The sequence below is a fragment of the Mirounga leonina genome, unplaced genomic scaffold (assembly GCF_011800145.1).
Source record: "Mirounga leonina isolate KUSES-001 unplaced genomic scaffold, KU_Mleo_1.0 Mir_165, whole genome shotgun sequence".
Taxonomy (NCBI): domain Eukaryota; kingdom Metazoa; phylum Chordata; class Mammalia; order Carnivora; family Phocidae; genus Mirounga; species Mirounga leonina.
Window position 1 is genome coordinate 38580542 of NW_023270415.1, and position 24758 is coordinate 38605299.

The 24758-nt window shown below is 40.7% G+C and overlaps 1 protein-coding gene and 1 long non-coding RNA gene across 2 annotated transcripts in view; one reads left to right on the top strand and one right to left on the bottom strand.

Moving 5' to 3' along the window:
- The window catches only part of PIP4P2 (phosphatidylinositol-4,5-bisphosphate 4-phosphatase 2), a 56146-nt gene extending 47380 nt beyond the window's left edge, over positions 1–8766 (bottom strand). The window contains exon 1 of the mRNA XM_035011499.1: positions 8570–8766. Within this exon, the coding sequence (XP_034867390.1) occupies positions 8570–8675 (106 nt within the window). The 5' untranslated portion in view covers positions 8676–8766. The remainder of the gene's footprint in view (positions 1–8569) is intronic.
- Positions 8767–10780: 2014 nt separating this feature from the next.
- LOC118014747 lies at positions 10781–23227 on the top strand. The gene is made up of 3 exons (XR_004680367.1): positions 10781–10887; positions 15920–16062; positions 23209–23227. It is a non-coding gene; the product is annotated as an uncharacterized LOC118014747 (long non-coding RNA).
- Positions 23228–24758: the final 1531 nt, after the last annotated feature.

A 24758-nucleotide genomic window follows, 5' to 3' on the forward strand; every position in this document is an offset into this window, starting at 1 on the left:
GGAGGGGCACCCCTATTGAGGCCTTCAGGGAGGGGCACCCCTATTGAGGCCTTCAGGGAGGGGCACCCCTATTGAGGCCTTCAGGGAGGGGCAGGGAGCTGCTCTCAAATATGCCACCTCTATCTCTGCTCATTGGGACAACCTGGCTTCCAGTGGGTTTCAGAATTCTTGGCAAATAAAATGAAAAGTTAATCTAATCTTACAGCGGGTTATGCATGTGGTTATAGGGCCCCGGGTCTGCATCATCTTTTCCTGCCAACCCTAAACTCTGCAAGGATGCAAGGAGGTTGGGAAATTTAATAGATGGCCCAAATATATTCAAGACCTCTAACTCAGTGCAATGGACTGAACGTTTATGTCCCCTCAACATTCAGGTTGAACCTCTAAACCCCAAGGTGATGGTAGCAGGAGGTGGGGCCTTGGGGAGGTAATTGGGTCATGAGAGTGGAGCCCTCATGCATGAGTTTAGTGCTGTTAGGAAAGGAATGGGAGAGCACTCTCGGGCTCTCTCTCCACCAAGTGAGGGGGATACAGGAAGTCAGCCCTCTGCAACCTGACACCAGCTGTCACCGGACACGGAATCTGTTGGCATTTTGATCTTAGACCTCCCAACCTCCAGAACTGTGAGAAATAAATGTTTGCTGTTTAAGCCACCCCGTGTATGGTATTCTGTGACAGCAACCTAAACTAAGATACTCAATAGAACTCTAGTCTAGGGTGCCTGGGTGGCTCAGTCGTTAAGCGTCTGCCTTCGGCTCAGGTCATGATCCCGGGGTCCTGGGATGGAGTCCCGCATCGGGCTCCCTGCTCAGCAGGGAGCCTGCCTCTCTCTCTCTCTCTCTCTCTGTCTCTTATGAATAAATAAATAAAATCTTAAAAAAAAAAAAAGAACTCTAGTCTAGTACAGAACATAGTTCCAAGTGAGATGAGACTTTGCCCCACTTCAAACTAAGGCACCATTTCTAACTTTAGATTTCTCCAGGTAGAGGACAGAAGAGGATCACTATAAATACACCTTATTTACCATCCAGTTTCTAAGTGAAAAGCACAGGAGTACGTAGTAAATAACTTATCTCTTAACCCAGAAGCCAAATTAGTTTCTAGCCACTGAAAACATTTTCTTAAGCAATTCCAAATTTACACATTTTTAAAAGGTGAAACAAAGGTGAAAAGAAAAGGACAAGACCTTTCTAATTATGTTTCATAGGAAACCTAAGTGTTTCAGAATAAAGGAATATTAGCCTCTTCCTGGTCGTGAAGTGGCTTTGAAGTGATTTTACAATTAAAGTAAATCGACATTAGATGGAAATGAAGAAGTTTTCAGTTCTTGACAAAGGATTTGAATATAAACACACAGAAACAATTCTGAGGTCACTAATTCAAAAGACATTTCTGAATCCTTATCTATTTGCTCTTCTTTGCAGTTTTGACATGTTTGACCGCTTCTTTCTTGAAGTGTTCTCTTCTCCCTGTCTCTGTGATATTAAGAGTCTTTTGGTTTTCCTCTGAACTTCCTGGAAGCTACTTATCAGTCTTCTTGGAGACTCATCTTTCTCTAACTAGTCATTGAATGTGGGAGTTTCTCAAAGCTTTGTCCTAGGCTCTCTTCTTTTTATTTTTTCTCCCTAAGTAGTCTCATACATAGCTTCCCAAACTTTTTTACATCTCAGTACCCAGAGAAAGTGACAATAGGTTTATAGCTATGCAGAGCTGGAGGCCTCTGGCCTAAAGGTTTCTGCTGTTCTAAGGACTGGGGAGAACCAATATCTTAACCCCTGTATGTTCTATCTCAGCACCTTGCTTGGAACACCGGTGGGGCCTTGGGAAGCTCTGAACCACCATCCGTCTATTTAGCTGTTACCAATATGCAAATAACACAATTTTATATTTTTCAGCCCAGGCCTCATTTCTCTGGTCTACACCTGTGGATGCAATTGCCTATCTGCCACCTCTTCTTGGATATTTGAAAGCATCTTAAATGTATCATAGCTAAAACTAAGCTCATGATCTGTGTTCCCCAAAACCTGCTGCTCTTCTGGTGTTCTGTCTCAGCGAGGCAATCACACCGTCAGCCTGTGGACACCAGAACTCTGGGGAGATTTCCTTGCCACTTCCCTCTCACTCTCACAGCCCACCTATCATCAAGCCATCCGTACTTCCTTAATGTCATCTTGTCTCTCCTCCTCCACCCCCCTGGGTCCCTGCTATCATCACAGTTATTCAAATCTGCCTGAATCATACTGTAGCCACTGGAGTCATCTATCCTCACTGACTCCTGCTCCCCTCTCATTCACGCTCTAATCCAGAAATAGAATGATTTAAAAAATAATAAAAATAGACATTCTTCTGGGGTGCCTGTGTGGCTCAGTTGGTTAAGTGTCTGCTTTTGGTTCAGGTCATGATCCCAGGGTCCTGGGATCGAGCCCGGCGTCGGGCTCCCTGCTTGGTGGGGAACCTGCTTCTCCCTCTCCCGCCACCACTCCCCCTCTTTGTGCTCTCTCTCTCTCTGTCAAATAAATAAAACCTTTAAAAAAATAGACATTTTTCCAAAGAAGACATACAGATAGCCAACAGACACATGAAAAGATGCTCAACATCATTAGTCATCAGGGAAATGCAAATCAAAACCACAATGAGCTATCACCTTACACCTGTGTATCTAAAACACAAGAAACAACAAGTGTTAGTGAGGATGTGGAGAAAAAGGAACCCTTGTGCATTGTTGGTGGGAATGTAAGTTGGTGCAACCACTGTGGAAAACAATATGGTTTCTCAAAAAATTAAAAACAGAAATAGCATATGATCCAGTAATTCCATCCACTACTGGGTATTTACCAAAAGAAAATGAAAACACTAATTCAAAAAGATATATGCACTCCCATGTTTACTACAGCATTATTTACAATAGCTAAGATACAGAAGCAACCTAAGTGTCCATCAACATAGGAATGGATAAAGAAGATGTGGTATACACACACACACACACACTCAAATATTATTCAGCCATAAAAAAAATAAGATGTTGCCATGTATGACAACATGGATGGACCAAGAGGGTATTATGCTAAGTGAAATAAGACAAAGACAAATACTGTATGACCTCACTTATATATGGAATCTAAAAAACAAAACAAATAGCAGAAACAGATCCATAGGGGCGCCTGGGGGGCTCAGTCGTTAAGCGTCTGCCTTCGGCTCAGGTCATGATCCCAAGGTCCTGGGATCGAGCCCGGCATCAGGCTCCCTGCTCAACGGAGAGTCTGCTTCTCCCTCTCACACTCCCCTTGCTTGTGTTCCCTCTCTCGCTGTCTCTCTCTCTGTCAAATAAATAAATAAAATCTTTAAAAAAAAAAGAAACAGATCCATAAATATAGAGAACAAACTGATGGTGGCCGGAGCAGGGGGAGGGTGGGCAAAATGGAGAAAGGGGAGTGGGAGATACAGGCTTCCAATTATGGAGTGAATAAGTCACACGGCTAAGAGGTACAGCCCAGGGAATATAATCAATGGTACTGTAATAGTGTTGAATGGTGACAGATGGTAGCCGCACGTGGCGAGACAGCATATCATAAATACGAATCACTGTGTTCTTCACCTAAAATGAATGTAACGTTGTGTGCCAACTATATTTCAATTTAAATAATGATAATAATAATAATAATAAAGATCCGGGCGCCTGGGTGGCTCAGTTGGTTAAGCGACTGCCTTTGGCTCAGGTCATGATCCTGGAGTCCCGGGATCGAGTCCCGCATCGGGCTCCCTGCTCAGCGGGGGGTCTGCTTCTCCCTCTGACCTTCCCCCCTCTCATGCTCTCTCTCTCTCTCATTCTCTCTCTCAAATAAATAAATAAAATCTTTAAAAAAAAAAAAAAAAATAATAATAATAATAAAGATCCAACCAGATCATCCCTTTGCTGAAGGCAAAATTTCTCAACATGACCAATAATACCCTGCCTGGACTGAGCAATACTTATTGTTCTGGTCATCTGTTGCTGCAGAACAAATAACCCCAAAACTTAGTGACTTAAAACAACAGTTTAATACTACCTTTCATGATTCTGTGGACTGTTCTGCCTGAGCTGAATGGTAATCATCTAGAATCTATCATGCAGGTACAATAAAAATTTGGCTTGGGTTGGAACCATCTGAAGGCCCAACTGGGCTGGGCATCCAAGATGGCTTCTTCACTCACATGTCTGAGAGCTGGTCAGGCATCCCTCCCTCCATGTAGTCTCCCCACGTGTCTAGCTAGGGATTCCTCAAAGCAAGGTAGTTTCAGTGCATTCAAATGCTTACAAGACAAGTTAACTTTCTTCAGGGTGCACTTTATAAGAGACTAAGGTGAAAGCTGCAAGACCTCTAATGACCTAGTCTCCAAAGTCATTCAGCTCTCTTTTATTCTGTAAGTCAAAACTGAATCACAGGGGCAGTCCAGATTCAAGGAGGGGACCTATCCAAGGACTTGAATATCAAAAAGCATGGCTCTTTGGAGTGAGAGGTGGGTCTTTAGAGAGTATCAACCACACCCACTTCCCCAATCGGATTTTGCAATATATTCCGTTGGTGCTTTCACTTTAGCCACACTGGCCTTGTTTCAGCTCCTTGTACTTACCATACTCTATGCTCCTAAAGGCTTTTGTTCATACTGTTTTCTTAGTCTAGAATGTTCTTCCAGTCCCCCCGTTGCCAAGTTCAACTTCTAAAAATCTCAATGAAGTCTCAGGAAAGCTTTTCCTGTCTTCCCTAACCAGGCTAAATCTTTTTACTACATACTTTCATGGCTCTGGATACATTTCTGGCACTGTCCTCATCGCCACTGCACTTTGCATTTGTTTAAATGATTATGTAATTTGTGTCTCAATATCCCTCATTAGACTGGAAGAGGGGTCATATCTGTTTTTCCCATCCTACCACACAGAGCTTGGCTAGTACTCAAATATTTATTTGCTGAATGAATGAACTAAACTAAATAAATGAAACTGTCTCTCTATAACAATTCCTCTAAAATTATAGTGAAGTAATCACATTCCCAAGGTAAATATATAGATAATTAGACAACCCCAAATATAAACAATTTTCACAGAGGAAGTCTCATAAATGTAAAGGTCATATTCTTTTGCCATATCCTACCTGTAAAATCATCAGATAGTAAAGAAATCAATTAAATATAGCCAAATTGTGTAAGCTCTGTCGTATTTCTTCCAATCTTTTTTTTAAATGAGCCTAAAACTGTCTTTGATTGTAATTTCTATGCCTAAACAAAAGCTGACACATGTACCAAACGGAGCATTTTAATCACAGGAAAGATGATCTCCTACTCTATGCAGGAATCAAATATTGACAATAAAGACCACGAGAAGCATTCCACTTAGAAACCCAGGCGGACTGTTACACAGACCACATTGTGGATTCTCATTGTGCTAAAACCAAATGCAAAAAACTAACTGCTTTCCACTACGTTATCAATAACTTGTCTATAAATAAACACTTCACCAATGTTCAACTTAAAATGGAATATATTTTTTTTTAAAGGTTTTATTTATTTGACAGAGAGAGACACAGCGAGAGAGGGAACACAAGCAGGGGGAGTGGGAGAGGGAGAAGCAGGCTTCCCGCGGAGCAGGGAACCCAATGCGGGACTCGATCCCAGGACCCTGGGATCATGACCTGAGCCGAAGGCAGACGCTTAACGACTGAGCCACCCAGGCGCCCCTAAAATGGAATATTTCATCTCAGAGTAAGAGCTAACATTCCTGTCCTTAGATGGTGGCACAAATAGCAAAGGGTTTGATTGGAGAAAATATTCACTAGTTATGGCTCTTAACTACTTTAAAAAGAAAGTGTGTAATTATGAACGGTATCATAAACCAAAGTTCATTATCAAAAAGTACATTCTATTCTGGTCTTTTAAATCCCAACCTTCAACTCTAATTCTTGTAAACTACTGAAAACATCTGGTCTAACGACGGAGTGTTTCCTACAATAACAATTCAGCCCTGTGTTTCTTTATTCTTTTTTCCCACTTCCACATGGGCTCCAAGAAGGGATGGGTTTGGTCGGTCTTGTTAACCTAGAACAGTCTCTGGAGCATCACGCTGCCCATTAAATCAGCCAATAAGTAAATAACATTGGTCTCCTAGAATCAGATCTTATGTATTACTCAAAACATTTATGAAGATGCTTATTTGTTATTTAAGAAAAGATATCCTGACAAAAATGCCAATACATAAAATGTCTTTACTTCTCATTTATGCTTCTTGCTTCCTAGGTATTATGCCACATGAAATTAGTGTTTCTAATTATCTAACCTGTCTTATTCACCAGTTTAAAAACAAACAAACAAACAAACAAAACTATATTCTACCATAAGGCAGAAACGGCTTTTTGCTAAATCATTTGTTAAAAACAAGAGAACAGGCTCAAAATGGAGGCACTCATGCTAAGCTCCACATCACTAAACAGAGACTTAATTACACTTTTGGCTTCTTCCAGGAATGGAATCTTAAAGTCAGTCAGGAACTGCCTTATTAGCACTAGTGAGGTCATCTGCCTGATAGACCACTGCCATGCTCTAAAGGAAAGTTATCTATCTTGCCACAGCCAATCCACTTTTTGCCAGGATAACTTCCTCTCCCCCACTCCCTTCTGCCTACGGAAGTCTTTCATTTAGTACACCTTTTTGAAGCTCTTTTCTGTTAGATTGGATGCTATAGAGTCATGAATCATTAAATAAAGCCCATAAGATCTTTAAAATTTACTCATTGAATTTTGTTTTTTAATACATTGAATTTCTTCAATTATTTAGCTATCTGGAATGAAACTTCTTTTTCTCAGTGGCTGAACTGCAATTTGTACCTTACTGTGTAGTTTGAGGGGGTCTTATCAGACTAGACAAATATACAGCAAATGATAAATAAATCTATAAGCAGGTCCATGAGCATGAATATTTGGGGGGAATAATTTAGCCACTATGACTAAAAATACAAAAACAAAGATAGAAGATAGAGGGCATGAAAATCTGTTATAGGACAGTTGCTTATATCCAAACTTTGTCTTCTAATAAATGGCAAATATTTTGCCTAAAAAGGTGATTTGATGAAGTTGAAACATTCATTCGTAAGTATTTAAACTCATTCTAGACCATCCAATTTAGATAACAGTAAAATATTAATATCAAATCTGTGCATTAAAGGAAACCCCCCCAACTGATGTCCTCTAACACAAGTTTAATACAAACATGACTTGTGGGTTTTCTGTAGGTGAGTCTCTGTTCCATTTTGCACCTTATTTCTCAACTCATTGATCACACTGAATTATTCAGAGCTAAACATCTTTTTCCTTAGTCCTGCTTCTTGTTAGGTGTTGATTAAGACCTACATTGTTCCTTTTCAAGTTGTAATGCATGAAGTGGAAATTTTAAATACTAAACAAGTTCAACCTGCTCTACAACTGCTCCAATTCCAGACTTGAACTTAGAAAAAGTTGTGTTACAAGAAACATGATCTGCCTATATTTTCAAAAGCATTAACATTTGTCTCCTTGGGTTTTTAACTCCTCTCATATTCAGCCAAAAAGAGAGAGAGACGCACTTAAGCTACATTTGCAAGTGCCATATCTGACCATTCTTTTCATAACTGAGTGGTTTTTTCAAGTCTTGCCTTCCCTTTTCTATAAATCCTGACTCCACCTTCTTTCTACTATAGAAAGCCACTAAAAGGCTTGGAACAAAGATAAATCTTTGAATAGTTTGCTAAATAACCCTCCCCCCCACACACACACACACTTCTTCAGATCCCACAGCTATCAAATCTTTCTTGATTCCATCTTGAGAAGTGAAATAAATAGAAATACATGCAGGATTAACTTGGGTTACTTTTAGAAGTAAGTTCATTTCCATCTCACCCAGATACGAATCAAAAATATTACATCTTCCTTTCTATTCTTCTTCATTCACCACTAAAGCTAACACTCCTAAGAAAGGGGAGTAATAAGGAAGGGCAGGAATTTCGGACATATTAGGAATATTGATTAATTCTATTCCTTTTGGTAAGACAACTCCCTGATTGAACAGAGCACTGGTCGGGGGGATAGCAGGATATGCATATTTTTCAAGCTAAGCCCTTTCAAGGACAGATCCCAAGGTGAGCAGTACTAGGGGTTTCTCGGCAACCTGAAAGGATTTATGAATGATTGTGAAAGATTGCCCCTCCTCCAGCTGCACTTAGGGGCTGCTCTAAAACGGTAAAGCCCAGCCTGGGAAATTCATGTCACATCCTGTACCCCTGGGTAAGAAGTGGTGAAATACACACACAGACACACACACCCCAGAGGGTGAGAAGGGGTGAAATACACGCACTCGCACACACTCGCGCTCACACCTCACCCTACCCCACCAAAAGCCCTGCGGGGAAGCTCTCAGGAAAGCAGGCTCTGGCTCGGTGAGGCGCAGTCAGCATCCCTGTCTCCCAGCCCAAGTGAGCGGCTCGCCTCCACCTCGGAGCTAGAGCTCCCGGGTCTTTAACATTCTAGGCTTTTCCTTACAAAAGTAGAAAGGTCCATGCTGGCCTTACCTCTGGGGCTGCTTTCCTGCAAGTACGGCGGGGCCGTAGGGGTGACATTTCCCGAATGGGATGCTGACAGCAGAGGCGAGCGCTCGTCCACCCCATCAGCAGCCATGACTGCTGCAGCAGCCGCGGGGTCGGCGGGGAGGCTGAGCCGGGGCTTGCGGCTCCCGCGGAGGTGGAGGCCGGCGCTGTTCCGCAGCTGCTGCCGCCTCGGGAAGGACCCGGGATGTGTCACAAGGCCGGAGGCTGGGGGAGGGGAGGGTGCGGGATCGGCGGGCGGGGGAAGGGCGGCGCGCTGGGAAGCCTGTCTGGGGGAGGGGAGGGGAGCGGGGAGGCTGGGAGAAGGCGAGGAGGAGGAGCCGGGGAACACAGTAGGGCTGCTCGGGAAAGGCGGGGAACGGAAGGTGCGGAGTAACAGAAAGAGGGGCGGAGGAGGCGAGAGGAAGGGGTTGCAACTCTTCCCCTCTTTGTACTTTACATTTCCTTAACTAAGGAGAAAAGGGGGAAGAACGGTAAAGAGCAACCTGAAAGGAGGTAAGAGAAAAGGCCTGTGACTTGATTACAGAAAAACTACAGCAAACACAGATCTCAAGTTTAGCTCCTGGGGCGGGGGAGGAGGAGGGATTCTGTGCTGTCCAACTTTGCAGCAATTATCGAAGAAAGCTGATTCCCAGGGTTAGCAATTCCTTCTTGGGGGCTGCTGCTTTTGTTAGAAAATCACTTCTCAACATCTGTTGTCTGAGAGGAGATACATTTCTGCAAGAGCGGTGCCATTCCTTGCTTGTCCTTGTTTTTTAGTAGGTGTTTGGCATGCTAGTAACAGTACCTTATTGAAACGATGCAGAGTTTGTTGGCTTTTACAAGGTTAATTTGACAAAATTTTAGTTTTGTTTTGGACTATACTGTCCCTGACACCTTATACAAAAATGAAGTTTATGAATGATGTAAGACAATTAAAAAATATTTTCTTTAGCTAGTGTTTTAAAATAATATTTCGCATGTAAAAGAGAGTAAAAAACAAAAAAAGCTAGTTACCGGCATGTTTTCATGTTTATGTTTTTCTTTTCTTATTTTGGTGGTTTGCTAAAACGGTTTAGAAATCAAAGTTTTGAATATGCCTGACAAAAAAGGCAATAGGAAAACAGTGAAGGTCTCAAAAGATCATTCTTCTTCAATGATTTTTGAGTCATTCAACAAACAGGTATGGTGTGCTTACTGGGTATACAAAGATGAATCAGTAGAGCAATGGTCTTGATCCTCCAGATGTCTGTGTGGTAGCACAGTCAAAAGCAAACAAAAAATGAGGCTGGTAGTCCCAGCTGTAGGTTTTAAAGGGTCATGAGGAAAGCTGACTTTAGACATTTGAAACTACTTCTCATATTACATTAAGAAGGGTCTTCATTTTGCTTTCTGAAGATACTCTTTCTTCCAAAAACAAAACAAAACAAAACAAAAAAACCATTTAGGCATCAGCTGGAAATCCTAAGAGAAAATCAAAGAATAATGTTTTCTATTATGCAGCATCTTTTATGGGTCAGGAGTATCAAGACCCAACACCATATAAGGATCCCCATATGATATAATCCAAGGGCATTTATAGATCTCCAGAAACCTGAAAAGTGAGGGGTCAAGATATAGCACTCCCTGCAAAAAATGAACAATTTACAAAATGAATAGCAGGTTTTTTGGTTTGTTTTTGTTTTTGTTTTTTACATTTGCAGCCTGGAAGCTATTGAGTTAGAGAAACTTGAGAAGAATCAGCAAAATCCTATGACTATGGTGTCCTGTCCTGTCACCTATCACACTATTTTAACAGTGCATTTACATTTCCATTATCCACCTGCCCTTTATTCCCAACTGACTTTGTGAGTCAGAAACTGTAACTAACTCATTCACTATTGTGTCTCCAGTATCTAACGCAATGCCTGGCAAATTAAGAAGGATTGGATAAATATTTGCCAAATAAATAAGCAAAGGAGTGTATGAGGAAATCCTACACAGTACCAGAATCTTACTAAAGCAAATTGTTAGCAGGAAAAGCGTTGAGCATGTCTTGATTTTTTTATGAAGATGACAGTTTTGCCATCTGACCAGTGTTTTTATTGTTCCATTATTTCTCTACAACTAGGGTTTCTTTATTGCCCAGGTATAAAGGACTTTTTTTTTCTTTCTTTAGTTCTTTATATGGCTTCTCTATCCATTTCAGAACTCATTAGAGGGTGACACAGCTAATGGAAATTACTCACACTATGAAAGGTAGAAGGTATATTGAGATTATATTTGCAGCAATCCGAAATTTCATAAAAAGGAAAAACTTCTACTAGGTGAGTATCACTTCATTCTAGCTTTAAAATTCTACAATAGTTTATGGTTACTCAATAAACATTAAATAATACTCATCTCGATCCAAGGCATTTTATGATTATGATATGTTTCCATCTCTACTCAGGGGATGAGGTAATGTGTCTTCTGGAATAATAGTACAATATAAACAGATGATGTGTGAGCTAGTAAAAGCTACATCTTACTACTTGAGCTACTTAAGCTACAATTCTAGCTATCTACTACTGAGCCATACCACAACCCAGTGGCTTAACACAACATGATTTGTTATTTTTCATGATTCTATAGATTAGTTGTGTGGCTATTCTATCTTTCTTGCCTGGGCTTATATTCAGGAAGCTTCATTCAGTTGGCAGATTGGCTAGGGGCTCGCTCAGCAGGGACGGCTTGGAAAGGGAGGGGAGGGGAGGCGGGGAGAAGGCAGGAGGGTTCTCTCTCCATCTCTCCATATAGTCTTCCATTCCAGGCTTCTTCGCATGCCTGGTAGTCTCTGAGCAGTGTTTGAAGAGGGTGAGAGGGTGATTGTGGAAGCTATGGTACCTTTTCAGATCTAGGCTCCAGGTCTCAAGCAATGTCCCTCCCATATTCTCCTTCGGCCTGCCTCCTGCTTTCTGCCCAAAGAAAGTTAGGTTCAGAGGCCTCTTTTCATGGTCGATTTCCATTGTGATACTCAATCATTGTAAAGATTTAAGCAACGTCCTTATTCCCACTTTATAAGCCATCTAATAACATCATGCCTCTGAGCTTCATCTCAGTGTTGGATTTGAAGACTCCCAGTCGTGAACTATTCTTTTTCTTTTTCTTTTTTTTTTTAAAGATTTATTTATTTATTTATTTGGGGCTGGGAAGCAGAGGAAGAGGGAGAGAAATCCTCAAGCGGACTCCCTGCCTAGCGCAGAGCCTGCCCCGGGCTGGATCCCAGGACTCTAAGATCAAGACCTAAGCCAAAACCAAGACTTGGGCGCTTAAGAGACTGAGCCACCCAGGAACCCCATTCATGAACTATTCTTTTGTGTACAATAAACTCTAAATACTATTCTACTGATCTTGTTTTAATTTTTACTGTCTCAGGGTTTTGACAGAACTATAAAATAATACATTTATGCTGTTTAAACTGCTGAGTTTGTTTTAATTTTTTATGGCAGCAATAGAAAAATGCCACCTCCCATCAAAGACAGCTAAAAGAAGCTAATTGTTACTTTCTATATTCTACAAGGAAATTATGTTAGTGAGATCAACAGGTTCATTATGTACATTCACTACCTTCCAAAGTACCACAGGCAACAGTTAATTGGTCTGCCTCTGTCCTCTGGTCTCCAGGAGCAATTTCCATCCTGCTTTCCTAGCTTGCACCAACAGTCTCCTCTCTACCCTTTCCAGCATTCACCTGCTGCCTGGCCCTGAAGACTGCCATGTGCTTTGGGTTTTGTTAGAACAATACTAATTTCTGTTACATTCATCTCTTGCTTTATACTTTACCAATTTCTGTCAGATTAATCTATTATTTTGTACTTCTGGTCCCACTTTGTCTGGTTTATCTATTGCTTTGGAAGAACCACCATCCTAAGACTTAGGGATTAAAATAACAATATTTTTCAGAAAGATGCATTCATCTGGTGGCTCAGCTGCAGACTGAGCTCAGCTGAGAAAGCTGGGTTGCTTGAACCTCTCTCTCCAAACTCACTTTCATCCTGGGCTTCTTTATGGCCTGGCAGTCTCAGAATAGCATTCCCCAGAGGGCAAAGGTAGATGCTGCCAAGGCTTCAGGAGTCCCAAGTTTTGGAACAGGTACAGGGTTACTTCTACCACTTTCTATTGGCTGAGAAGGACAAAGGAGAGTTCTTCAAGAAACACCATGCTTTGGGGAAGAAGTTCAAATTGGAATTTGAAAGTCCTTCTTAAGAAGTATATTTTATGAATATCTATGTGATGTAAAGTATGTTCATATTAAATATTTATTGTAAGGGTTATAACTGCTTTTCTCAGTGCATACCAGAATGGTTCCTCCACTCTGTCCCCTTGATCTCTCAGTCTTTCTCCTCTGTGCTGGGGTAGCCCACACTTGGAAATCAATTATATTTGAATATTATTCTATATAATTTGAATTCAGTACCTCTAAGTGGTAATCTTGGTTAAGTTAGCTTAACTTCTCTATACCTCATTTGTCTAATTAGTCTGTAGAACAAAGAAAATAATACCTACCTTGTGGGGTATTTATGATAATTAAAAGAGAAAATGTATGGAATATAATTATCAGTGCCTGGCAGCTATAAATATAAGCTTTTTTACCACTCTCCCTTTTTAACTCTAGAAGGGAAACCAGGGGATAAGCATGACTGGACTAAGCTAAAAGTACAATGGTCTGCAGTACGTTTGTGTGTGTGTGTGTGTGTATTTTTTTTAAGGAAGCTCTAAGCCCAATGTGGGTCTTGAACTCATGACCCCAAGATCAAGAGTCACACACTCTACCGCCTGAACCAGCCAGGCACCCCTGGAGTATGTTTATATTTTTAATTCACTAATTCATTTACCTTACCTTGCAATTATATAGGGTAGCATCTCTGTGTGTAGTCTGCATGCTTAATGCAAGAATTTTGGAGCATCTTAGCAGGCCTGAGGAGGTTGTATTTAAGCACAAATTTTCCCAGGTCTTTTGGAAATGCCTATTAAAAAACTTTGAGGAACACCGTCAGGTCCAAGGGAACAGGGATTTAGATTTCACATATAGAATGTAACATGAATGCTCCTTAATTATTGCATGCCTTGGGAAAGCAAGAAACTGGTTGTCAGGTGAGGGAAGCTTGCAGGATGGGTACTCTGCTATGCCTAGGGTAAAGAGCTTTACCTTCACCTCCAAGGGTTTTTGTTTACTTCTCCAGCAAAGTTATAACTGAAAGAACAAGGCCATGTTCTGGAGTTGTAAAAGGTGCAACATTTTGCAAAAACAATTGAGAAGGGTTACAGGCTTGACTGCAGTTACAGAAGAATTTGTTTTCAATTAATTAATCCTAGATCACCTGTCAATGTCTCAGTTTCATCAGCAAGATGGGGGATAGCTGTCCTACATCTCATAGGATGCTAATAAGTGTAAAGTAAGACATAAGCTCTAGAAGAGCCCTCCAAAAGAGAAGAGTTAAATGCAAAGTTCTGTAGAGGATATGTGACTTGAACTTGGGTCAAACTTTCCCTGTTGACCCAAAACTGATAGCCAGGGTCCAAGCTGAGGACAAAGAAGCAGTCAGTACTTGCAGATGCTAAATCAGCCACACCGGTCCCTCAATAACCACAATGACCCTGAATCCATATGAGCCAGAGAAGGAAGAGGAAAATGGGAATTACTGGAGTCATAAATTGTTGGCCTGAGAAGTTCTGCTGTGGCTTTTTCCTAACCTTTTCCAAAATGCCAAGTGAGAAGGGCCCCAAGAGAATTACTTGCAAAGTCTGGGGGTACCTGCATGAAAGGAAAACCAGCACCTCATTTTCTAGCTGTACATCAAATTAGGACACAGGCTAGCCCATCTTCCTAAAGTCTGTCTGAACAGGAAAAAAGAATTGGTGAATGAAGGCAAGACAAACAGGCTTATGGTGTAGCTCAACAATCACCTCTGCTTTGATGAGAACATGAGTTTCTGGTGGGCCAAGTGAGCACCACAGAACTAGCTGGGCTTGGGCCAGCATGCGGCACCACCACACAAAAAATAACTACAAGGCAAAAAAATCCCCCAGTGACAAGAGCCCATGGGTCTACCACTGAGTGCAAGAGCTGAGGAGAGTCGGAAGAATTGAAACAGGACACTGTGGACCAGGAAGGTCCCTAAAGAACTCACACGAGGGGCGCCTGGCTGGCTCAGTCAGTGGAGCATGAAACTCTTGATCTTGGGGTTGTGAGTTCGAACCCCATGTTGGGTGTAGAAATTACTTTAAAAATAAAGTCTTCTTAAAAAAAAAGAACTCACATGTGTGCCTCCTCTGGAAATCCAGTATCTGAAAACCTGCCATGGCGAGACTACTGTCAATGGCCAGGTAGTGTGGGTCCAACAGTTAGTGCTAAACAGCCCAAGGAAGACTACAATGATGGCCGCTTGAATCCCTCTAACTCCTCCCTATGTCCACTCCCTGGAGAAGCTTGCAACCGAAAAGGAAGGAAGGACCTGAAGCCCAGAGGTAAACTGCTTTCTTTCACCTAAGGTAGAAAAATGAGAACGAAGAGAAGCCCATATTCCCTCCCATTTTAGGTCCTTCAAACCACAATGCTAGGGGCTCCTGGGTGGCTCAGTCGGTTAAGCGTCTGCCTTCGGCTCAGGTCATGGGCCCAGGTCATCGAGCCCCGCATCGGGCTCCCTGCTTCGCGGGAAGCCTGCTTCCCCCTCTCCCACTCCCCCTGCTTGTGTTCCCTCTTGCTGTGTCTCTCTCTGTCAAACAAATAAATAAATAATCTTAAAAAAAAAAAACACAATGCTAGCAGATGACAGAAAAAGGAAATCTTTTATTTGGATATGAAATTAGAGTTATAGACTGAATGGATTTTTAATCACTGAAATTGACCAGGAAGTTACAGAATCTACCCAAGAGGTGATAAGATATGTTATGGGAGGCAAGGGGGAATTTTAAATGGCCATGTTAGGGACAGCATTTAGAGGAAACTATAACTGTTTCTTAATTTGTACCTCATTGAGTTAAGTTGGTTTAATAACTTGGATGGATGGAAGATTAGATAGATAGATAGAGATAGATAGATAGATAGATAGATAGATAGATAGATAGATAGATAGAATGGAAAAATATATGACTGCTGCCCCAACTTCAAGCTTTCCTTGATTAAAACATTTTTGACTAAGAAATACAAGTATCTGGTACTAAATGCTGGGGCTACAAAGATGAGATAGGGCATTTAAGGGGTAATTAAGGTTAAATAAGGTCATAACAATGGTGCCTTAATCCAATAGGATTGATATCTATAGAAAAGGGGACACCAGAGAGCTTGGGCTCACTCGCATATGCATGCTCTCTCAGCCTCTCTCTTCCCGATGAATCTGCACTGAGGAAAGCCCAGCTGAGGACACAGCAAGGAGGCAGCCATCTGCAAGCCCGAAAGAGTCCTCACCAGAAATTGAGCCCTGTTGGACCTTGACCTTGGACTTCCATCTTTCAGAACTGTGAGAAAATTAATTTCTGCTGTTTAAACCAAGCAGTCTGTGCCATTTTCTTATGGCTACTCCAGCAGACAAATACAGTCTGCAAAGAATAGATGGCTTTTTAAAAATCCTTTTAGCCCTTGGAGACACCCATGTTCACAGAAAAACCTCTTCGAGACCAGAGAAGCAGTTGATAAATGTAAAACACATTTTATGATGAGAAACTTCCCATTCCTATGGTTTCAGAAACCAGTTGGGTAAGAAAAATAACTGTTACCTCTTTAGAAATTGGTATTCCCAGAGTTTCCTCCTATGAAATACAAAACCACATTCTAGTTTTATTTTCCGCACATCTAGGCTTTTGATTCTGTCTTACCTGTCTGACCCTTCACTGCATCATCCCAGTTTACGTAACCAGTCCTCTATTTTTTTTGATGTTTCAGGATTTTTGCAGTATTTTATTCATTCATTCAACAAGTATTTATTGAATGCCTTTATGTGTCAGGCACTGTTCTAGGGGTTACAAAACCCCTTACCTCATTACGATAGAAGACAGGTAACACTCAGTCGAGAGAGGACATATAATGCATCAGATGGTGATAAATGTTATGGGGATAAATCAAGCAGGGTAAGGAGAAATAGGAGAGAAAGGTGGAGAGGGCACGTTGCCTTTTCGCATGGAGGAACTAGGTAGGCTTCCCTGATACCTGAGCAGAGATGTGGACAGTGAACGGCAGGGAAGCCTGTGCAGCCTTGAGCAAAGTGAGCTGGGGAGTGGGGGTGGGGAGGGGGAGTAAAAGATGAGATCAGAGAAGTTTGCCATCGACCTGGGTGGGGCAGATCGTAGGCAGCCCGTCTGGCTTTTCCTCTGAGACAAAACTGGAGCTCTTGGAGGCCTAGGATAGAGGAGGACTTGATACAACATAGGTTTTAAAAGGATCACAATGGCTACTTGTGTTAAAATTAGACTATAGGTGGGGCGCCTGGGTGGCTCAATCGGTTAAGCGGCTGCCTTCGGCTCAGGTCATGATCCCAGGATCCTGGGATCGAGCCCCTCATCGAGCCCCGCATCGAGCCCCGCATCGAGCCCCGCATCGAGCCCCGCATCGAGCCCCCTGCTCGGCGGGAAGCCTGCTTTTCCATCTCCCACTCCCCCTACTTGTGTTCCCTCTCTCCTGTCTCTCTCTCTCTCTCTCAGTCAGATAAATAAATAAAATCTTTAAAATAAATAAATAAAAATAAAAAAATAAAATTAGACTATAGGTAAAAAAAATAAAATAAAATTAGACTATAGGTAAGAAAGAAGGAATAAAGGTGGAAAGAAGGGGTCAGATTCTGGATATATTGTGAAAGTCAATCTAAAGGATTTCCTGATGGATTTCATGCAGTGTATGAAAGACAGAAGTCGGGGATGACTTCAGTCAATCTTTGAACACTTTTCTGATATCTATTCCTGATAAATTTTTTGAATGGGAAAGCTAGATCAGAGACCATGCACATGTAAAAATCTTGGGGTGTGTATTGTCAGTTGCCTTCTAGGACTTGAGAATCATTTTTTACCCCTGCTTATGGTGACTGGGACGCTCCATTTTTCAGCAGCTTAGGAAAATAAATGGACTATTATTTTTAATATGGATAGTTTAATATGAAAGGTAGATTTTTTTTGTAACTTATTTAACTTTATGCTTAATGATTATTGAATATTTTTATTAATCCTTGGTATTGGCCATTTTTCCACTGGAGAGTTCATCTTTTTTATTACCACTTAAAAGTTTCATTTATGAGTTTAATTTAAAATTTTATTGATTGATCAAACCCATTCTGTTTTCCTCCTAAAAACCGAGCTAAGTTACATTTCCCAGCCATCCTTGCACTTAAGGAGAGTTGTATGTCCAAATTCTGGCCAATGGAAGGTTCATAGAAGTGATACAGACTACTTTTAGGCTGGCCCATAAAAACCTCCCTTTCATGATCCTCCAAAGCTCTTTTCCTCTCTAAGATAGATGGCAGGAAATGACCCTCAAGGAGACCGTGGGAGTCACATGTTGAAAATGGTACAAGAAGGAAGTATCTTGAGACACTAAATCACTTACATACAGGAGAGCTGCCCAAGAACAATGGTTTTTGAAGTGTTTTGTGAGAAAGAAAGATGCTTTATTGTGTTAAAAGCCACTGAAATTTCAGAGTTTATTTATTACAGCAGAGGTGTTCTCCCTTACAAAGAAATATATAGAAAGAGTTATAAAGAATTTATTTATCTTCATATAGCAAATATACTTATCTTTTGCCTGTGTGGAGAAATGTAAAACTTTATTTTCTGAATGTACACTGACCCTGATGCTCCCTGGTACTAAGAGACTAATCCATTCCTTTCAATTCCTTTTTTGAGTTACAGTTCTAAGAACAGGATGTAATGAACTAAAACAGGCCAAATCTCTCTCCCCCTCTCTCTCTCTCCCCATCTCCCCATTCCTTTCTCTCTCTCTCTCCCCACTCTTCCCAATCTCTCTCTCTCCACCCCCCCCCTCGCCACCCCTACAGTTTTGGAAAGAAAGGGTCAGATTCTGGATATATTGTGAAGGTCAACCAATTCCTGATGGATTTCATGCAGTGTATGAGAGACAAAAGTCGAGGATGACTTCAGTCAATCTTTGAACACTTTTCTGATATTTATTCCTGATAAATTTTTTGAATGGGAAGGCTAGATCAGAGACCATGCACGTGTAAAAATCTTGCGGCGTGTATTGTCAGTTGCCCTCTAGGACTTGAGAACCATTTTTTACCCCCACTTGTGGTGACTGGGACTCTCCCTTTCTCAGCAGCTTCGCATTGCAGCACCTGCCTGATTAGTCACCAAACTTTTAATTGACACTCTGCCACTTTTGTATCTTTGCTATATACAATTCCTCTTGTTTCCCATTTTCCAGGAAACACTCCCTTTGGATATTCTCTCTATTACAACAGCTTGAATAAAGTACCTATCCCCTTGATTCTCAGTCAGCTTTTGAAAGTTCAACACATATAATAAATAAGGCAAATGTTTTTCTTAGTTTATTGTCTATCGATTTTGTCTGTGTTGAAAATATTTTTTTAAGATTTTATTCATTTATCTGACAGAGAGCACAAGCAGAGGGAGCAGCAGAGGGAGAGGGAGAAACAGGCTCCCCACTGAGCAGAGAGCCCGACATGGGGCCCGATCCCAGGGTCCCAGGATTATGACCAGAGCTGAAGGCAGACCCCCAACCAACTGAGCCACCCAGGCACCCCTGTATTGAAAGTATTTTTAATGATTGCCTATTTTTCAATATATGCTATTTCTGTATATGATCTTCCTTTATATGCTCTGTAATTTATAGCCCATGAAATATCAAACTGTATTCTTTTGCTGATAGAACCCCATCCTCATTCTTTCTCATTTCGTGTTAAACCTAGAATACATGAGGGCGCCTGGGTGGCTCAGTTGGTTAAGCGACTGCCTTCGGCTCAGGTCATGATCCTGGAGTCCCTGGTTCGAGTCCCGCATCGGGCTCCCTGCTTGGCGGAGAGTCTGCTTCTCCCTCTGACCCTCCCCCCCTCTCATGTCCTCTCTCTCATTCTCTCTCTCTCAAATCAATCAATCAATCAATCAATCAATCAATCAAAAAAAAAACCTAGAATACATGATACATGAGTTAGCAGAGTACCATTTCCTGCCTTGTCCTTCTCATGTCTTCTTGGGCATTTACTCTCAAGGCTACTCTGGGTCATTTGACGCTTAAGGTTATGCCTCAAGTCACTCAGTCTTTCCAAGGCATCCTGTTCTGTCTGCCTGAGTCAGTTTGTCCCTGACTCAGTGACATATTGTCATATATTGTCATATTCTCGCTGGTCTCACTGGTCACCAATCACCCTGGCCACACTGATGAACACTAACTGGTCGATTATCTAAACTGTTCCCATGCAGCTGTCTCTGGCCTGCATGACGGGAGGAGCTTTTTACTTACCAATAATATCGCATTTGTAGAATAACGTAAGGGAAGTGTATCAGTTTGCTTTGCTGCTGTAACAAATTACCACCAATTTAGTGGCTTAAAACAATGAAATAGGATAGTGTAGGATTTTGTTCATTAGTTGTGAGTGTGTAAAGCTCTATTTTTATGGATGGCGAGCAATACATTCCTTTCAAATTAAAAAAAAATGCAAAACTATTATTATCTTACAGTTCTGGAGGTCAGAAGTCCGAAGTGGTTCTCACTAGGCTAAAACTGAGCTGTCAGCAATGCTTCATTCCTCCGTGGAGGCCTCCAAAGAGAATCTGTTTTCTCACCTTTTCTAGCCTTAAGAGACCACCCATGTGCCTTCACCCTTCACTCATGTCCCCTTCCTCCCTCTTCGAAACCAGCAGTGTAGCATCTTCAAATCTCTGACTCTGCCTCTCCTGCCTTCTTTCACATGTAAGGACTCTTGTGAGTCCTTATTCATATGGAAATTCTTTCCATCTAAATATTCTTAACTTAATCGCATTTGCAAAGTCCCATTTGTCATGTAAGGTAACACATTCACAGGGATTTCAGATATAGTGAGCCACTGTTCTACCTTCCACAGAAGGACTTCCCCACACCATAACACAAAGGCAAATCCTCTTAGTGGTCCTTAGTTGACTCTTAAATTGTGTCTGGTAATGAACAACTCAGCGCAGGCAAAAATCTCAATTCTTAATTAAATTCCTAACTACTTTGTATTAGTAACACAAAACAAACAAACAAAAACTAGAAGAAAGTAAAGTACATGAAAACAAAGGTAATACTCTTTATTGTATACAAAATACATAATCCCTTGGTTGAAATACCATTAACTTCAACTCAGAGTAATAATCAGAGATAAATAGGTAACTTTTAGTTGAGCCAATACAAGAAAGATCTGCATTTTTATGTGACTTACTTTTTGTTTCTAAAAGTTGAAAATAGGGGTGGCTGGATGGCTCAGTCGTTAAGCATCTGCCTTCAGCTCAGGTCATGATCCCAGGGTCCTGGGATCGAGCCCCGCATTGGGCTCCCTGCTCAGCGGGAAGCCTGCTTCTCCCTCTCCCCACTACACCTGCTTGTGTTCCCTCTCTCACTGTGTCTCTCTCTTTCTGTCAAATAAATAAATAAATAAATAAATAAATAATCTTTTTTTTAAAAAGTTGAAAATATCTCTTGAAGATATTAATATGTATTTCCATTTAGGAAAAATTTATTAAAATAAAACATATAAGCTCTAAACAAATGTTTCTGTCTTTAAATTTTCTCCTATTTCTAGTGAGCCAGAGGATTAGAAACATAAACCTATACAAAAATGCTTCCCAGGATTAGTCAGTAAGATAACATAAAAGTTTTAAATATTTGAAATTCTTTCATTACAATAATATTAGAGTTTCAGATTCAACCACTGCTCGATTTGTTTTCTCTGAGCAGCTATTCTTACCATCTGCCCTTTTCTTCAATCATAAAAATCACTTATTGATTGCTTACTTTGTTACCAAGCACTATCCTAAGTGTGGGGACATAAAAAGAATAAAACATGACTTCTGGGGGCACCTGGGTGGCTCAGTTGGTTAATCATCCAACTCTTGATTTCGGCTTAGGTCATGATCTCAGGGTTGTGAGATGGAGCCTGCATGGGGCTGCATGCTCAGCAGGGAGTCCGCTTGAGGATTCTCTCTCTCCCTTCCCTTCTGTCCCTCCTCACCCCTATTCTCTCTCTCTCTCAAATGAATAAATAAATATTTTTTAAAAAATGAATAAAGCATGATTTCTAATTTTGAGGGGTTTACAGTTGAGTGTGACATACACTTAGAAAATCAAAGCATTTCTTCACTAATGGATATATGAGGAAAACACCATGAAAACACAGTTAAGGGAGCAACAGACACCCGGCTCCACCTAATGACCTGAGATCATGATCTGAGCTGAAATCAAGAGTCGGTTGCTGGGGTGCCTGGGTGGCTCAGTCGTGAAGTGTCTGCCTTCGGCTCAGGTCATGATCCCAGAGTCCTGGGATCAAGCCCCGCATCGGGCTCCCTGCTCAGCGGGAAGCCTGCTTCTCCCTCTCCCACTCCCCCTGCTTGTGTTCCCTCTCTTGCTGTGTCTCTCTCTGTCAAATAAATAAATAAAATCTTTAAAAAAAAAAAAAAAGAGTTGGTTGCTGACTCTGAGCCACCCAGGTGCCCCAGGGAGCATCTAATTCTTAAGCACTTACACCTTAGAAGATAATGTACTTAGTCTCTACTAAAAATGCTATTACTAATAAGATGAAAGAACAATGAATAGAATGACATCTAGATGTATTAGCAAGTAATGGAATAAAGGAATATTTAGGAATGGAAAATGATTTATGAGCACAGATTGCACTAAAATCATTGTTATTGATACCAATATTTTGATTACTAATCTTATCTCTTTTGGGAAAATAAAATTGCTTCTTTGAGCAACAGATTTCTTTTCCAAACGGTTTTTACTAATACCAATCTGGATGAGTGGAAGAATTCATCTTCCAGGACTGAATTTAACTTCCATGTTTAATTTGAACAAATACGAACTACTTATTGGAAAATGAATTTCTTAGTGTAGGTAGTTGCATGCTTGTCTTTACAAATTTGCTGTGGGAATTCTAAGCTAAATGTGCTTTATAACGCATCATTACTCAAAAGCATATAAGAGTGGTCCTACATTTAAACAAAATACAGCATGAAGCAGTTTACATTTGGAGAGGTAAGGAATTATGATAATAATACTCTTATTATTGGAAAAATTATATGTGCCTTCTCTACAAAGAACATACCAAGTCTACTCAACAAGACTGGCAGCAGTCATTTATAACCGTAAGAGCTATTAACTAAATAAGAGAAAACACAAAACCCAGAACAAACTTGTTTAGAAAGCTCAGCTGAGGAAAGTAAATAGAGATGATGGATGGATAGGCAGGCAGTTGTAGATGATAGATATGCAGATGATAGCTAGTAGGTAGGCAGGTGGGTAGGTAGACAGAGTTATATAAATGTAGAAACCAGCCATGAGGTAAAAAAAAAAAAAGGGCAAAATTTCCTGTTCTAAAAAACCAAGCTCAATTGAGCCCACTAATTTTTCAAAAAATGAATTATTTTATTGTATTATTTTAGTAACTTTTCTACTTTCTCTATTATTATAGAAGAATTTTAACATTGGAAAATGGAGAAAGGACAGAGAAGACAGTAGAAACCCCCTTAACTTCGGGGCGCCTGGGTGACTCAGTCGGTTAAGCATCTGCCTTCGGCTCAGGTTATGATCCCAGGGTCCTGGGATCAAGCCCAGCATCGGCCTCCCTGGTGGGCGGAGAGCCTGCTTCTCCCTCTCCCTCTGCTGCTCCCCCTGCTTGTGCTCTCCCACTCTCTCTGTCAAATAAATAGATAAAAATCTTAAAAAAAAAAAAAAAGAAAGAAACCCCCTTAACCTCATTACCCAGTTATGTCCACTCAAACATTTACCTGTATTTCCTTTATTGTCTATGCAAATGTAAATTACACATAAACAAAATTAAAATCCTTCTGTAAGCTTCATTTTGTAAATTTCTGTTTTTGTTTTAAAATGTGTTATTATATTTCCCACGTCTTTAAGTAGATTTCAAAAATATAACTTTAATAACTGTACTTCTTGTGGATATTCCATGAGTTATTTACCTAATTTCTCAATATTGGACATTAGTATTATTTCCATTTTTTGCTATTAAAAATGTTGCAATAAATAAATTGCAATAATTATACAAAATTTATTTCTTCAGTATAAAATGTCTATTAATAAGAGTGGAATTGCTGGGTCAAAATACCTAGACTTTTTCAAAAGGCTCTAAAAAGGTGTCAGTTTGTTTATTCTAGTCTTCCTCACAACAAATGTAATACATAAGAACTTGTGTATCTTTTTTATTTACATAACTTGAATAATTCTATATGCATTTTTCTATATCTTGTTTTTAACCTAATCATTTTTGGAGATCTTTCCATATCAACACATAAAGTTCAGTTTCACTCTTTTTAGATTAGCATTTATTTTCATTGTATGAATTTCCAAACCTTGACTTATCCCATTCCATCATGAGCAAGTACTTCTGGGAGGGCACAGAAGTTCATCATCAGGTAGAAGATGGGAACTCGTGTGAAAACCAGTGTCAGAGAAGCACTGACCTCCCAGAGAGAAATCGGAGTCTATTGGATGAAAAAAGTATAGGGAAATGGTGGTGGGGTGGGGGGCGTGTGTGGAGGGAGCAGAAGATAAGTAAGAATAAGGAAAAGGGAATAAAAAAGTGAGAGAGAAGACATACAATGAGGTAGCTATGTCAAGGAAGCAAAGACATGACCAGAAAGGCAAAGGAAAGGAGAGCTGGCAATGAAAGAGGAACGTCTGTCTATTATCATTATAATTTTACAATTTATAGTTTAAAATATGCTTTGTGTACAGACTCTCATTTCACAGTAAATTTGTGCAACAAATAAGTAGGACAGTTAATACTGTTGAGCCATATGATATCGAAGCTTCAATTTCTTATGAAATATCTGTATCCTTCATTTTTTTTAAGTTTATTTATTTGTAGTAATCAAATCAGGTACACCCAACGTGGGGTTATCATGACCCCGAGATCAAGAGCTGCATGCGCTTCCAAGACAGCCAGGCGCCCCATCCATGCTTTCTATACGGCAACTCAGACTTGCTTGGCTTTGAGGCATC